The 16,843-nt window shown below is 48.0% G+C and overlaps 2 protein-coding genes across 22 annotated transcripts in view; one reads left to right on the top strand and one right to left on the bottom strand.

Moving 5' to 3' along the window:
- The window catches only part of NUMB (NUMB endocytic adaptor protein), a 92,003-nt gene extending 89,766 nt beyond the window's left edge, over positions 1-2,237 (top strand). For all 21 annotated transcript variants that reach the window (XM_083863562.1, XM_083863564.1, XM_083863547.1 and 18 more), the window contains one exon: positions 266-2,237. In XM_083863562.1, the coding sequence (XP_083719688.1) occupies positions 266-1,005 (740 nt within the window). In that variant the 3' untranslated portion in view covers positions 1,006-2,237. The remainder of the gene's footprint in view (positions 1-265) is intronic.
- A 3,545-nt stretch (positions 2,238-5,782) lies between these two features.
- The window catches only part of PAPLN (papilin, proteoglycan like sulfated glycoprotein), a gene marked incomplete at both ends in the record, with an annotated part of 41,401 nt that continues 30,340 nt past the window's right edge, over positions 5,783-16,843 (bottom strand). The window contains 10 exon segments of the mRNA XM_083863544.1: positions 5,783-5,958; positions 6,481-6,656; positions 7,947-8,055; positions 8,611-8,738; positions 9,369-9,506; positions 10,936-11,074; positions 11,818-11,942; positions 13,345-13,482; positions 14,244-14,886; positions 16,077-16,206. Of these exon segments, the coding sequence (XP_083719670.1) occupies positions 5,783-5,958; positions 6,481-6,656; positions 7,947-8,055; positions 8,611-8,738; positions 9,369-9,506; positions 10,936-11,074; positions 11,818-11,942; positions 13,345-13,482; positions 14,244-14,886; positions 16,077-16,206 (1,902 nt within the window).

Here is a 16,843-nt window from a genome sequence, read left to right as displayed (position 1 = left end):
GTACCCTAAAGTCTTAGATGTCTACTATGAAGAGAAAAACCCCATAAATCTGCACCTTAGTGAAGAACCTCTTACCTACCTCATCTTAACAAATGTCTTCCTAGAACAGAACAGTGGATGCATAAAGATGCTTCCAATGGTGGAAGCATCTTTCAGTCATGGTGGGAGGAGGCCTTTGTGTTCTTGTGTACACCCTCCAGTCTTTCTAACCAATAAAGGATGAGGAGTGGGAATATTAGTGACTTGCCCATGCTTTCCTTCCCAGGCACCGAATGGAGCAGCACCTCCTCAGGTGCGGCCTCCCCAAGTCTCTTCCAAGGGAATCACAGACGTACTCCCTCAGAGGCAGACCGCTGGTTGGAAGAGGTCTCAAAGACTGTCAGAGCCCAACAGCAACCAACCTCAGCCCCAGCCCCACAGCCACTACTCCAGCCTCCTCCAGCAGCTCCAGCCTCCCAGTCAGCACCAGCCTTCCCCGTCAGCACCTTCATTGCGCCTCAGCCTGTGCCGGTGGGCGTGGTACCGCCCATGCAGCCAGCGTTTATTCCAGCTCAGCCCTACGCTGTACCAAATGGGATGACCTATGCAGCCCCAAGCGTCCCTGTGGTTGGGATCACACCTTCCCAGATGGTGGCCAACGTCTTTGGTACTGCCAGCCACACTCCAGCGGCCCACCCGCATCAGTCCCCCAGCCTGGCCAAGCAGCAGCAGCAACAGCAGCAGCCGGCGGCCCCTCAGTACGAGGGTGGCAGCAGCAGTGCCACCGCCAGCCCCTTCTTCCACCCGCCCGCGCAGCACAACGGCTCTGCCGCCTTCAACGGCGTGGAGAGCGGCAGGTGGGCGGCCGAGGACAAGCATTCGCAGCCCCCCGCGCCCGCCCCGCAGGTCGACCCCTTCGAGGCGCAGTGGGCGGCTCTGGAGGGCAAGGCCAAGCAGCGCACCAACCCCTCTCCCACCAACCCCTTCTCCAGTGACCTACAGAAGACATTTGAGATCGAACTTTAAGCGGTCCTGGGGGGGCGGAGAAATTGTACATTAGGATAGAGGGATAAAGGGAGCAGAGGGGACTGTTTCTGATCGGTTTGCTTTGATAATCCCAAAGGTCCCTTCAAACAAAAATGGGTTAGAAAGAGGGAGCAATTACGGGGAGGATGGAAACACACAGAGAATTTAATGTGCAGTTCTTAAAAGGAATCTTGGAGCCACCCCAGTCTGCATTCCCTCCTCTCTTGGAAAGCTGGAAGTCAAATGGAGCAAAGAAAGGCACCCAGTCCCAAAGCCCGTTCTGCAGAAACATCAATCATCTCACACGAAGGAAGGCAGATGTTTGTACCTGTGTCCTCCTGATGCCCTGCAAGCCCTGGATGTTCCCCCTCAGGGAAAAATTGGGTGGGGGGGGGGATGGATATGGGTGGGATGTTGTCACCTTAGCAAAAGCTAGGTCTGTGGGAAAAGTTGAGCTTCCATTTTGAGTAACAAAGTGAATATTATATGTAAAGAATAAAGTAAAGCCAAAATCTTTATTTTTATGCATTTAGAATATTTTAAATAGTTGGATATTAAAAGCTGTATGAGTTGTAAGTAATCTTGCCAAAGGTTAAAAAACAAGGGGGTTGGATGTAAGAAATTGTACATAAGATTGATTTATCGCTGATTCTTATAGTAAGTAATATTGGGGGGGTGGAAAAAGGGGCTCTAGCTTGTTCTTGTATCTGTTCATTGTAAGTAGCATATTGCAACAACAATCACAACCAATAAGTCATTATATCGTAGTTTTAAATAAAGAAAATTAAAGAACAGTATTGTCATGGTTTGAAAACCATGGGGAGAATTTACTGTTTTTTATTGGAATCAATCTACATATTCTATATAGTATGGATTTTTTTTCCTTTCATATATTGCTGCAGTTTCTTTGTCTTAATCTATTGGTTCTAACACTACTGTGACAACTTATTGTCATCATATCTACATCCTGGGGCTGCCTGGGAGACCATTTTATGTTTGTCTGTCAATAGTTCTTAAGAGACTTTTAACTTTGGTTTTATTTTTTCCCACTGATTTGTGAAACCTTGTGGTTAAGGCTGCAGCTGGTCCAGGTTCTGCCTCTGGTGACTTGTGAAAACCATCTCATTTTAACTTTACTTTTAAACTTTGGCCTTACAAGCAAATGTAAGTTATATATATTTGTACTGATGATTTATAATCTGCTTTAACAGAAATAAATGTTGGTGGTAGAAGCACTGCCTGTGAGAGATTTATTTCCCACCCTAATTCAGTTTTCAGCATTTGCCCTTCTGGGTATCTTCTGTCTTGTAAGGTGAGTGTGGATGAGCACTGCTTGCCAACCTAGCAGCTTAAGAATAATATCTTAACACCTCGCATTTTCTACTACCTGTTAGGGTGCACTGAACTTTAAAACTGGATTTCAAAAAATTCTTGTGATGCATAAACACTTAAAGCTCTAAAATAGAGGCCATTACTGAAAATACCAGACTCTGGGTTTGCATGGCTGTGTTTTCTATCAGTGAATATTTACAAAGAGACGAGGATGAGGACAGTAACATTCAGTAATGCCAAAAATAAAAACTCTTTCTTTCCTCTACTATTAAAAAGAGCCATATGAGATGATGATGTATTTTCACCTCTTTTCTGTTCTTCCAGTGAGCTGATACCTACCCTGTTAGTGACTGGTTCTTACTGCATTCTTATGGGCACCACGTCAGTTTAGACAGAAGGAAAAAGTCAGACTCCATAACCTGAAGGGGAAGAAATGCTCCCTTTGTTGGCCCTCGGATTTGAGCTTGCCAGCAGTTTCCATTTCCAGGCAAGTACAGTGAGTCTTACAGTGACAGTCTAGAAAACTACAACTTTTGACTTTACAGATTCTTACCTGTGTTCAGTATGGTATGAATAGGAATGCAAACCACTCCCTGTGGGATTTGAGTTGGTGTCAATGCTTTTTTCAGCTTTCAAAATCAAACAAGTATTTATAGACATTTATAGTAGGAAAGAAAGCAGTTAGTTACGTATCTTTCACATGAAGGGCCCCAAGATGAAGCTGAAAATAATCTATTATACCTACACCCTTCTGCCATGGAGATAAGCACTTCCTACAACCCATTGTTTAGGGAAGAAAATAAACATCTTGATTCTGACATAAAAAGGTAAACTTCGAGTAGGTGATTAAGTGGGGCTACAGCAAGGGAGAAGCTGACCTTGTCAGAAGAAATGTCAAGACCCTTTAGTTAACTTTATGGCATGGATTTACAGCAGGGAGCTGCTGCCTATCAGTCCCACCCCTACTGTGATGGTTGTGCAGCTGAAAGGAGGTCAGCATGAACTCTCCACTAGCCAGAGCACTTCCAGTGTTGTTGAAAGTCCTGCCCATCAGCAGCAGGGGGCTGTTACAGCCCTCAGGAGTCTGGAGAAAGCACTTCCTGGCCCCATCTTACATAACCATAGAGTGTAAATGAGAGCTGACAACACAGAATATTTAAATATTCTAAAAATAGAGCCTCTGACATCTTAGAAAGGGACTTTAGAAAACTGGCTACTTACTCTGGGACAAAAGGGTCTGATACATCCACAGTCCACTTCTAACCATGCTCCTGAGCAGACCCTGACTACTCCTTGATGCCACACATGGAACAGAGAGGGCTTCAAAATGACCACAATTTACAGAGTGTCTGGTCTCAAAAAGCAAAAGTCGTATCATACACTAAAATGGTAAAATAGCCTGTACACACACACACAGAGAAAAAGGTGCTGGTCCGAGATGTTAAATGGAAAAATATGTACAAACACAAGTGGATGTTTTCAGGACCATCTCATTGTTCTTAAATATCCAATGATTTCCACTTGAAACCTTATACTGTAATGCCTGTCCTGCATTCCAGCAGAGGAAATTTTCCCTAATCAAATTAAAGGGTCTTAAATGCAAAATAAGTATTTTTGTCTTTCCTAGCAGATAGAATCTATCAGACCACAGAAGGACCCAGCCCCAAACAGCTGTGACTGTCACCTGTCTCTCCTGTACTGGATTGCTTGTAGACTTTGCTGTTTGTTCACACCCTAGAGCAGTGTGCCCAGTCCTGAACCATACCTGTGCTGATGAGAGTGCAGTCATTCGGTCAGTGATTCCTATTTTTAGGTTCATGTGAACTGATTTACTTGGTTTAGAGTACAAACCAGTCTAGGCTGTCAGCCCTGGCAATTTACACCTATGTTTTGCAGTTGCACTCATGGGTCAGGACTGAAGAAGAAGAGAGTGGTATGAGCACAGGCCCAAATTAGCTGCATTTCTTAAAAGCCTTAAAGTAACACAAGTAGAAGACAAAAGTAAAACCCCCAATTCTCCATCCCCCCAACCAAAATACCAATGTCTACACACCAGTCTATAGCTACCTCTATGCAAATAGTACATGGGTAATGTTGCTAATTATTAGGATCAAACCATCCAAGCCTAGAATGAGGAAGAAGGGGACTGTCAGGGCTGATGGTAGGGTGGAGGCTGTAAAAGAATCGTTTTGCTCAAAAGTAATTCCATTTTGAGATACTGAAGATACCTAAGGGCCTTTCCTGGCCCTTAACATGATATAATCATGATACAGTCTCACCTCCCCACCTCTAATGCCTGAGATTTTCAGAGCCCCAGATCCATGTTTGCTGCCACTCCGTGTTGGCCTTGAAATGAAGGATGCTTTTCAGCTACAGCTGCTCTGCATCTGGAAGTCCTAACTTGTTAGCCTGTACCAGTGAGCATCAGCCCAGGCCACATGCAGAGCCAGGCTTTCCTGGATTTAAATGAGACTAGAGCAGATCCTTGGGAGGTTTATTCTAGCAAGTGAAATGTCCCTACACACGTATTTCTATGTGTTTATTATTAGCCCCTGCCCAAACTCAGCACAACATCAGAACAGCACAGTTCTGGCTCAAGGGAAAAAGATTACTGCTGAGCCTTCCTGGAATGAGTGCTGGTTAAACTGCAGCATCTCAGAACAGGGAACAGCGTTGGTATATTCATCTAAATTACCCCTAGCCTTCAGAAAGGGCTAAAAGTAGTTTTCTATTTTGTCTTAAGCTTTCTGTGAAGCATTGCTTCTGCATTTCACTCCAAAGCTGACTGCAGTCAAGTAGAAACCAAACTGACCCTACTAGAAATTGGTTTAAGGTCTGCTGGAATAAAACAGTTACAGTAACATGACATTACAGCTGTATCCCGAGAGCCAGTAATCTCCTAGGACCTGAACACTAATTTTATATGCATCAAGCTGTTTCTCATGGCCAGAGTCCTTTGCATTTAGATAGAAAGTGCTCCCCAGGAGCACTTGTTCAGCAATACTCATTGGAGGAACAAATGTTCATGGCTCATTAGTGCTTTGATTGGAATGGTTCATGCCCATCTTCAAACACTTCAGAGATTATGTTTTTAAGAGCGCTTCTCTTCTGCTTGTATGAAGAATTGTTCTCTCCCTCTTTCATGCTGGTCCTCTGCCTTCCCTAGTCACATCATCCTACATCCCTACTATTGTCTGGTTTCTGTGAATGACAGCAACTATCCTTAAAAGATGGATTAGGTACAGCAAGGCATACAGGGGAAAAGGAGTTTACAATAAACCTGAGGGTGCTGGGTCTCCCCCCTTTGAGCATTTACACCCACTACACGCTGTTCAATTCACCCTCTTGAGCTTTCCAGCAGAGCAGAGTTCCTGGAACTGTCCCATGCAGTAAAAGAAGAGAGGTGAGACCCCCAGTCCTGTCATGGTCACCGTGGCCGTGGCTGTCACCCGCGGGGGTGTGCGGGGCTGCCCTGGGGACGGTGGCGAGCGCAGCTGGCACAGCAGAAGCTGGAATAGTACTCGTTACCACAGAGCTGGGCCTGCAGGATCAGGTCACAGTTGGCAAGGTGGGGCTGGTCCACGCACTCTCTGCCCAGGTCCGCAACGTGACTCACAGTAGCTGCAGCCAAGCAAAGGGTGAACCAGCTGTAAATTTATCCTCAGATTGCTATTCCCTCCCAAAAGACACAGCATGTTCCTGCTTCTTCTACCCCCCCACCCCAGTTCTAAATTTAGTCCAACATCAGGAAGGAGATGTTGAGTTTCAAGATGAAACAGATACCTCTGGTGAGATACAGGAGGAAAATGCAGTTTCCAGGGAGAGGAGAGACTACTCTACCTACCCTCTAGGTAGAGATAGCTGGATGGTGTCTAAAGTCCAACTACAAATCACACAACCAACTATTTGGCCAACCAATTATGGCATTTTGGCCTCAGGAAGTTTGTTACATTCCTAGTGCCCTGGTCAGGGGGTGTTTCCAGCATCCTGCTTTTCTCTCCATGGAAAGCAGGGCTCCTTACGCAGCATGACCCTGAGGCTCCTGCTGCACCCCAAAGCCCGAGGTGGAGCTGGACTGGCGCACATGACGGGTGCAATAGCAGCCAGGGGCCAGGAGAAGCAGAAAGGCTGCGCTGAACTCACTGCTAGGCCGGCTCCTCAGCACCTTCACCTCCGAGCTGGCACTGACAGAGCTGCTGCTGCTGTAGGCACTGCATGTGTAGGATCCCTCATCAGCCTCTTGGACATTGCTTATAGTCAGGCTTCCATCCTGGGACAGGTGGATGTGGTGGCCATCCCCCCGCATGGGAACTCCGTTCCTATGGTGAAAAACAAAATATTTCACTATTGCCGCCCATGGGTGCTAACGGAGCTCCCTGTGCTCTTTGGAAAATGATGTTCTGTGAAAGGGGTGAATTTTTACAAGTTCAGCAGGAAGGAAAAAAATCTTTTGCACAACCTGGCCCTACAGTTGGGTGGTAACGCGAGCCTGAGCGAGTCATATCCATTGCCCAGTGTTGCGTGGGAGGTAACTGTGTCTGTGTGCTCTGTGCAAAGACATTGCCCTTTCCGCTAGCACGCATTCTTGAGGTTTGAGGAGCTAAGAGAAAACCCAATGTGTCTTTCCCTCTCTCCAGGTTGTGGTCTGGCAGTACTTGTTTGGCTGGCATTGATAGCAGCACATATTGCTTGATGAGCATATGGGGTAGTGAACAATGCGCCCTCTTTCCTCTCCCTTTCAAAGTTTGTTTAAAAAAAACAGCAAGATTTTGTCTGCTCAGTTCCTCCTGGAATAATCTGTGCCCAGCAGGAAAACTGCCTGAATTATGAACTCTTAGTTATCAACAAAATGAAATTTGTTTCACTGAAAAGGGTTTCGTTCCAACTCTGAAACATACATCATTTTGTTAGCTCAAATACCAAATTTATGTATGGAAGAAAAGCTCTGTGTGTGATGGCCCACTTCAGTCCTAACCCTTGGAATTTCAACACTTACCAGTCCATTTCTCTGGATAGTTTGTAAGAAGGCTCCAGAGCAGAACTGATTATTTTCAAACAGGAAAAACAACCCTCACTAAACACTTAAACACAAATTCAGTTTCCTGGTAAACTATCAAGATAAGAGGACACAGCTTTTCACTTTAAAATGCTTCTAAATCTCCTTTGCTCCCACTTGACAGTAAATGGAGAGAATTGTTGCAACAGGAAGCTGGGGGAAGAGGGTGTAAAATGTCTGTCACAATTAGGCAGAGGGTTTCTTAAAAGCAACTAAAACTTTTCCTCTGATTACTCATTTTATCTCTTGTTGTTTTCATGTCACTAGTTTTCCAGTGCAGAGCCCTTCTGAACTCCATGAAATCTTAGTTTAACATCTGATTTCCTTCTTATTTGGCTGGAACATGAACTTGATGATCCCCACTTCCCACAGGGATATTGACCAGGATTTTTGGGTAACATCCAAGTTGTTTTAAGGAAGGGTGGGTGATACTAGGTGGGGCTGATAACTGGTCTCTGCCATACCTGGCAGGCACCCTGCATTAGTATTTGGAGAGTAAATTATGAGGTTTGGAAAGAGAAGGAAGGAGAAGTTCCATCTCATTTTCGCTCACCTTGACCACCTTATATTCACATTGTTGCCAGTCACTGTACAATGAAGCTGAGCAGTCCCTCCCTCAGGTACTGTGATGCGTGGAAGAAGACCAGTGATCCTCAGCTCTCCTAGACCAAAAGGGAAATCATCACTAGCAAGGAGACAACGCCATGCTCTCCCTGGGAGTAGGAGCATTCCCTCATGGGAAAAGTCCAACACATCCAGTGATGAGCTACAAGCCCCTGTGCCTTGAAACAGCATGTTTGAGCCTGTGCAGTTGCTGCTATGGGGAATGTGGATTTCCTAGGACTTTGGCCCAAGAAAGGGTAAGTAACAGAGTTCTCGAAGAGCTTTTTCCTGCAGCTGGACACATGCATGTCACATGCACAGAAGAACCATCTCCTTAGTTTCTCTTGCTCTTACTTCACACCAGTGTCCCAGAAACAAGGCCCTGAGAGTCACTCTTACTATCAATCCCTTTTCCCAGCTGCCTGGAGCACCACGATACACAGGACACGTGCAGATGACTACTGGGCAAAACAACTCATTCTTCCCTTGCCCTCAAGATGCCTGTTAAACTCTAGGTGTGAAGTAAAGAGGCACGGCCAGCAAAGGAACCCAGGCTGGCCCTGCACAGCCTTCCCTGTGCACAGGAGCCAAGTGTGTTTCCAGGCAGTCAGTACCTAGGGGCCGGAGCAGGACCTGGCGCTGGTCGCGGTCACGTCCATTGGAGGCGATGCAGGTGAAGAAGCCGATGTCTTCGGGGGCGAGCCGGCTGATCAGCAGGGCCCCGTCCGCCTGCTGCCTGTGCCTGGGGAACAAAGCCACAGTGTCCCTCAGCCTGTGCCTGGGACTCCAGCCAGCAGAGATGAACCTAAGCCTCATGCACAACTTTGCGGTACCGCTGAGCAAGCTTAGCAGCTCAAATGCTGCAGGGGTTGTAATACAACCAACCCTTAGTCCTCAAATCCCAGCACTGATGCCGTAAGACTCTGGAAAAACTTGCTGCTAGAGCAGATTTCTGGGAGCAGGGAGACGGGAGCGCAGCACCAGTAGCTGTGGAAGTTCAATGCAGATACCCTGATCTCTCTCTGCTGAGAGCCCTTGCTCACTGACCAGCTGGTTTTTGGCAAATTTGCTAGCCATGTGTTCTTTTTCTGCTAACCTTGTAGCTGAATAAATTTAAGCCCTGGCTCACTTGTAGATCCTGTGTCACAGCTGTTCCCTCAAGGGCTCAACGTTCAAACTTCCATCTGTGAGGGAGGGAGGACAGGGCAGGCCAGCAGTATGGCCTGGTCCTGATGGAGGAAGCAGGACAGCATAAAGCCAGACAGGCCCTCGTTGCATGGCCAAGAGCTCTGTTGTCACGGAGAGGAGACAGGGAAGGAAAAGCAAGGAGGAGGCTCTTCTCATGAACAGTTGGAGCTGCCCGGGAGCTCACCTGGGAGAGGAGAGGGGCTGCCCATCTTTCTGCCACTCAATGTTGAGAGTTGGTGATGCTTCCACTGTGCAGGGCAGTCTGACTCTCTCCCCGACATTGGCCTCCACTACTGTGGGCTCACTCTTATCCATTTTCAACCTGCAAAGTTCACAAGCACAGCAAAAGGTGTAGAAACTTCCTTGCTCAGCGTTTGACCTTCAGCATGAGGCTTTATCAATCACAGGCCTTATTTTTTGCCTCCAATGGCAAACGAAGGTCTCTCTACTCCCATGAGAGCTCTGATGCTTGCCATTACCAACATTCATTCCCAACATTCAGAAAAGAGCAGCCTCTATAAAATCCTGCTCCAGTTCAGCCCAGTTTGGTGCTGCTCATCAGCCAGCTTAACTTACAGACAGCAACCCTCTGGTTGGTTCTTACAGCAACCCTCTGGACAATAGCTGAGGAAGCTTTAACAATGTGAACACACAGCAAACAGTACAAAGTCCTAAACAGGGCACCGAGCAAGCTTCCCCTTAGGTGCTTATCTGGCACACAAAAATGAGCCTTTTTTAGGTGTGAAGAGCCTATTGCTATCACCTGACTGCACACAAGGTCCAGGTGCTGGTCATCCACTTCATGCCCCAGAAAGGTTGAGGTCACCTCCTCACAACACTCATCTCCTCATGTTCTTGGCTCTGTTATAACTACAGCTAAACACTGTCTTAGAAGAGAGCTAAACCATTATGTTCCCACAGTTAAATAAAACGTCATCTACCCTACCCCCATTCTGTGACCTGAATTCTTGATCTCAAAAAATAAAACCAAAGAGCCTTAATTTGATGTTCTTAATTCAATGAATCACTTATTACTGCTTTTAGGCAGAAGCAGCTAAGGAGATTGCTGCAGAGTTCATCAAATTGGCTGGGTTTTAGGTTATAAACTCAACAAAAGAGAGAGATCAGATCATGGCTCTATTTAATCTAGAATCCCAACATGCTGCATTTAAAATAATTGGTCCCCCTTTATTTCTGTGGGGCCTAGAAGCAATAAGAAACCATGAAAGAAGATACAAAATATGCCAGTACATGAAGAGACAGTTCTGGGTCAAACTGGTTTGTTCACAAAATATTTAAAATTAATTAGTGGAGGCTGAAGGAACTGAAGTGGTTTTTTGTTTTTTTTTCAATATACATATGTCTATTTTGTGCTAGTTAAGCAGCTCCTATTTGCTTCACCTTTTTTTTCAGAACAGGTTTCTCTTTCTGCCTGCACTAACATGAACAGCTAAGGATGCTGCCTCGAGACTTCTTTTGTTTGAACCCAGCTCCTTTGCTGCCAGCTTCCCTGTTCATCTCTGCTCAGAGTATGCTTCATTCAAGAGACCCTCAGGGAGGACAGAAGACAGCTTGCAACTGGGATCTTCTCCCGTTCCCACTGTCAGCAGTTCAGTACTGCTTGCTCCCCAACCGTGCCCTGGAACAGCTGAGCCAGGACCTTTCCAATCTTTGGCTTTTCTACATGAAGAGGTGCCATATGGCTCATCAGCTGGGCACAGCAGACCAACTGTTGCTGCAGGTGAACGTACCTGTGTGTGAGCTGCTGACGCGCAGAGGAGCCGGCTGCCTGCACACGCTGCCTGCCTCTGGATAACCCTCCGTGCTGCTGCTCTGCCTTGTGAAGGACTCGACCTCTCTCACCCTCTGCCAGAACACTGCTCTGGTACTCTATTCAAAACAAAATGCCATGTGTGAATAAAAGGACACTTCTTGCTGTGACCTCTTGCTTAGGGCTCCTGTGAGCTTGCAAGAGCTTGCTGAACTGGAGCCAAAGAGCCCTTCAGCCATCTGCTTTCTGGCTGACTAGTGCAGTAAACCTGTGCTGTCTACTAATGAGAGCCACAGACCTGCAGGCAAGCAATTTTAGACTCCTTTCTCTCCTCTGTCAGTGAACATGTTGCAACATCCCTTAGGCCACAGTGCCTTCTGTCCCATGTGCCATTGCTGTGACAAAGCACACTTCAGAGATTGAAGGCCACAGGGTGCCTTTCTGGCCCATCTTTTGAGACTAGTCTTTTTTGTTTGTTTTGTTTCTAAAATAAGGGGCACATTTTTCAGAACATGGAATTATTTGTTAGCCAGCAGGACCTGTTTGGGCAAAACACAAAACATAAATGCACCAGCAGTTATGTTTTGGATCAGGAGGCAGCTGATGGCTCTCAGGGAGAAAGACATGCTTGCTGTGCTAGAAACAGGGCGGGTTACAGGCAAGCCACAACTCCACTTATGGGGAGAAAGTATTTTAGGGCCAAGGCTTTATCATGAGGCAACACCAAAAGAGACCCTGCTGCCTCCACAGTCCCTCTTGGCAGCAGAGGAAGTTTGCAGCTGGCTTTATTGAGCCTGTGGTCAGTAACCATTAATGAGGAGCCGTGAGTTACCTCTCCGGTCCTGAGCAGAAGATAATTCACCTGTGATGTGCAGCTGAATCTGTCGGCTCTCTGTCCTCCCATCGGAAGTGCGGCAGGTGTAGGTGCCCGCGTCCTGGGGCTGGACGTGGCTGATCACCAGGGAGCTGTCGGACTGGTAGGTGTGCCTGCAACACGGGTGGGGAGTGCTGCCTGTGCCTCTGCCTCTGCCTGGCCACCCACAGCAGCCCACAGTGCACAGTGCCCTGTGGCTGATGTCACCAAAACCATCCCCATGGAGTGCCCTCCCTGGCTCAGAAATAAAACCCAGCTGGCCACAGACGGGTCACAGCCAGGGGGAATAACTGCAGCAGAAAGGAGGTCAGGAACAGAGAGGAAAAACTGAGATGGAAAACAGGGAACTGCTTTCAGTAACTCTCTCCCATAAGGAGGCAAACTGCCCTTCCAGGGGGGAGGTTTGAGTCCCAGCAGTCAACTGCAAACACAAAAGCATAACTGAGCTTTTCTTAACTGTGATTTTCGTAACACAAAGGGACTGACTGGCTCCAGACTCTTGCTGGAAACAGACTTCCCAGGAAAAACAGGTTTCAAAGTAGTTTAAAAAAAAAAATTATGCCAGAGATTTCTAGCTAGAGGAACTCTGGGCTATTAGGCTGCAAATTTCACCCTCAACTACTGGCTTAGTGCTGCCCCAAGATGAACCCAAGAGAAGCAATATTTTTCTGCAGCATTACCCATGTCAGCTCCTACAGTGCCTTCCACCAGTGTTATGGGACAACACTTGCTCTGCCCCATAACTCTAGCCAACACCTCATTACTGGTGTAGACTGTACCTGTTTCTGCTATGCACAGAGCAGGTGGACAGTTAACACCCCTAGATGAATACAGGGCCTTCTTTATTTCTTTTTTTTTAAAATGCTGGTTGTGGCTGGTATAGTGTTAATTTTCTTCACAGTAGCTGGTATGTGGCTGTGTTTTAGATTTGTGCTGAAAAGAGTGTTGATGTTTTCACTACTGCTGAGAGGTGTTTACACCAAGTCAGGGCCTTTTCTGCTTCTCACCACACCTGCCAGTGGGCTGTGGGTGCACAAGAAGCTGGGAGGGGACACAGCTGGGACAGCTGACCCTGACAGACCACAGGGATATTCCATACCATATGGCATCATGCTCAGCACATAAATCTGGGGAAAGGAGGAGGAGTAGGGAGGGGGATCGGAGTGATGGCATTTGTCCTTCCAAGTCACTGTTATGTGTGATGGGGCCCTGCTCTTCTGGAGACAGCTGAACACCTGCCTGCCCGTGGGAAGTGATGAATGAATTCCTTGTTTTGCTTTGCTTGCACCCACGGCTTTTGTTTTGTCTTTTAAACTGTCTTTATCTCAGTCCATGGATTTTCTCAGTTTTACCCTTCTGATTCTCTCTCCCATCCCAGCAGGGGTGAGTGAGCAGCCCTATGGGGCTGAGTTACCAGCTGGGGTGAAACCATGACAGCCTCTTTGGGACTGCATGTTTGGGCACTCTGCCCAGCAAGAAGCCCATCTGCTCTGCAGTGAAGGGAGCTGAGCTCACCTGTCAGAGGAGACTGGTCGACTGTTCTTCATCCACTCCACTCTGGAGAGTGGGGACATGCCTGTCTTGCAGACCAGCTGGATGTTTTGTCCCACAACTGCTGTCACAAGAGAGGGCTTGGCTTCCTCCAGGACTGTTCTGAAAGAGAAAGTGATTCCATTGGCACTTCAGCTGCCCTCCTCACCTCTGTGTCCTCTCATGTGACTGGATAAGTTACAACCAGAAGGCAAAGCAGGACCAGCTGCCCATTCAGCTTTGAGCAGATGCACTGGGCAACATGGGGAGCCCTCTCCTATACAGCAAAGACTTCTCTGGACAGACTGAATGCTATGATATCTCCTGGAAGAAAGTCCTGTAATCCCTCTCTTCTGAAGGAACAAGGTTCCGCTCAGCAGACAGACACAGGTCTAGTGCAGATATGTTTAGATCTAGATCTACACTCCTGATTTCAGTCTGGATCTTGACCCAAAGTCTGCATCTTAAAAGTCTTCCCTAGAACAACCCACTGCTGCTCCCATGCAGTGTTGAGATAAAGGCTCTGAAGTCAGAGTGACAGCTAAATTTGTTGGTCAGAACAAGATAAACACCTATGGATTCTCATTTACAGTGTAAGAAGGCTTCCCAGACAGAGACCCCAGGATTCTGCAGTCTTTTTACACATCATACTTCGGTGCTGTTAGAGACCAGGGAGGGTATGAGGGAAGAGACAGCAGGTAATGCCAGGGGCTGAATAACAGTGACTCGATTTACCAAGGGGCCACATGTGTAGCTAATCCATCACATGGTATTCCCAGTTAGCTGCTCCCAGCTGGGGCAACATTTTCACTCCAGAGAAAACCACACTGATGCTTCACAATGAGCTGTCAGAACAGGGGGGAGGGGTGGGTGGAAATCATCACCTGTGCAGAGCCTGTGCTGGGAACAAGTCTGCAGACTCCTGGTGCCCAAATCCCTCTGTCGTGGAAAGATCTGCTCTGAAAGCTTCACGCCACTGCTTCCCTTCCTGGGGCAGCCCCTGGTGGCCACTGCTCCTCTGCCTGTCCGAGGGCCCCGGCATGGCTGTTTCCCAGGGGCGCAGCTGGCCCAGGCTGCTTCGCTGGGTGTCCCAGCGCTGGCTCTCCACCACACCAGTCCTTGGCAAAGCCTTTGGCAGCACGTCCCTCCTCCAGCTGTCCTGCCTGTGGCTGTCTTGCGTGGGAAGTGAGGCCCCATAAGTTCTTCCTTCTTGGCTTTGACTTCCAGTCTGTCTTGTGGGTGATTGCTGCTGACCCTGAGCATGTCCTGTACGAGAACTGGAGCCAGTCTGCTGGTGTTGCAGGGCCCCTGTGCCAGGAGAAGGCTGGAGCTCCAGATGACTGACCCCCCCAGAGCTGTGGCACACTCTCATGCACTCCTCCTCCGAGGCAAAGCTGTTTTTATTGCCGTGACAGCCGCCATACCAAAACCGGTTGCACTTGCCAACAACTCCTACAAAGTACCAGCGAGTGGTCCAGTTGGTGCAGGGGCCGTGGGCACTGGGCAGCAGGCACATGACAGGGTATGCTACCAAAAAGAGTGGAACAGAGGGAGATGTGAGGGTCATAAAGCACAAAGGTCCAGGGGCTTCAAGGCACCTACCTAGATGATTTATCTGATGGCCCTGCGGGCAGAGGGCAGGTGGGAAAATAGGACACCTGTGTGTCCTACCCAGCTGTGCTTTGAAACTGAGAAACTACTCACATGGGGGTTTTTTGCCTCAGTTTTGCCTCTGATGGAAGAACCATCCTCAAAGACATTTCTGAATCTAGATACTAGACAGATGCTTTATATCCTTGCCTGGAGAATTATGCAACTGCAAAGCAGGCTCTGGGGCTTCCTCTCCTGCAAGGGACACATGGCTGCCATTGGCACATTTCCAGCCCACAAAGCAAATGGTTTAGACCCAGCTGTGAAGACAATTTGTGCATCACAGAATACCCCTCCACACTGATATAAAGAGGAGCACAGCCCAAGGTGTTTACAAACCCAGAACCATGGGTATCACAGCCACATGCTGACAAACACTGGATGCAGGGCTCCAGCTGCAAGGTGCTTTGTCAAGCTGTAGCTCAGCTGAGACAATCCAAAGAGCTTTCCCCTTCCCCAGGGCTACACCACAGGGACAGCCACCAAGCAATCTCTGTGCTGCAGCAGGAGGGCAAGGGCATGCAGAGGGTACAGCTGGGCACTAAAGCAGCAGAGATGTTTTTGCCCAGCAGCCCTCGTATCCTCATAGCACAGCAGGCACTGGATTGAACTTTGCTGGCTGAGGACATCCATGCAGCCCTGAGCAACCCCTCCTTCCCCATGCAGTTCTCATTCCTCCCCTGTCCACAGGCTGTCTGAAGGCCGAGCACCATCCTGATTCCTCAGGAGATCCCTACTCCTCCTAAACCTGGGGCATTCATTCAGAGCACTCCAGGCTGCATCAGAGTGTCTTATACAACTCCTGACTAGTCCTACAGATGGACAGAGATCACACATACAGACTTCTGTCCAACTATCAGCAGAGGACAACAAGAATTTTTGTGGCAGCTGGCAGAGCTGAATCCTCAGGCTTCTTTTCTACACTCTCTCCAACCACCAGGTAGAAATTCTCTTCAGAGAGATTATTTACTACATTTTACAGAGACTGGAGCCTCTACACAGGAAACTTCTATATGGTACTGGACTCTTTTTTTGTTTCTCAACCAATAAGCCAAAGCATCACTTACGGTAGTTGGGCCTGTTGAGACATCCTTCCCCTCGAGGACCCGAGGCTGAGGCGACGTTGTCAAAGCAGCAGCCGTACACGGAGCCGCGGCACTCGCCCGATGGGTGCTGCTGGGACAAGGCTTGGCTTGCCTTGGGGACAGGAATGGAAAGCCAAGAGTTATCCTCACACATGAGGACAGCAGCACATGCAAGGCACTGTGTGTGAGCTGTCAGCTGCACATAGCCAGCTGTTAGAGGCACCACTGTTTGCTTGTTTGCCTCCTAGAGGCTTTTGTCGTGGGAAAGGGTGGGAAACTTGGCTGTCAGCCATAGAGCCAGGGCTGCGCTTCTCTGCAAGGCACACCTAAGCAGCCCAGCAGCAGGCCAGTTCTCATTGCTGCCACCAACAAGCACTCCAACCTATGGGAGGGGTCACCTCCCCACCTTGAATTAATTTGCAGATTTGACAAACAAAACCAATTAATAGAACCCATGTTTTTCCCTTTTTTTTATTCCTAGAAAGTGGATAGCAATTTTCTGACCAACAGAAATTTGATTACTCAGGATTATTGAATCAGCTCTACATAGGATGGCCGCCTACTTCTCAGACATCTCCCCACCACCTGCTCTGTACCCTGCTTGTAGAGGATTGCAGGTGGATGCTCCAGACTGAACAGGAGCAAGGTGGGCCAAAGGGTTTGATGCCATGCCTGGAGTATTGGTTCCTCTCTACTGCCAGAGATGAAGCCCAACAGAATCCACAGTGTGAGTCAGCAGGGTCAAATCT

Source organism: Zosterops lateralis (genome assembly GCF_965231275.1).
Source record: "Zosterops lateralis genome assembly, chromosome: 6".
Lineage (NCBI taxonomy): Eukaryota > Metazoa > Chordata > Aves > Passeriformes > Zosteropidae > Zosterops > Zosterops lateralis.
The sequence above is the reverse complement of the archived record's forward strand: the minus strand, read 5'-3'. Positions and strand labels throughout refer to the sequence as shown.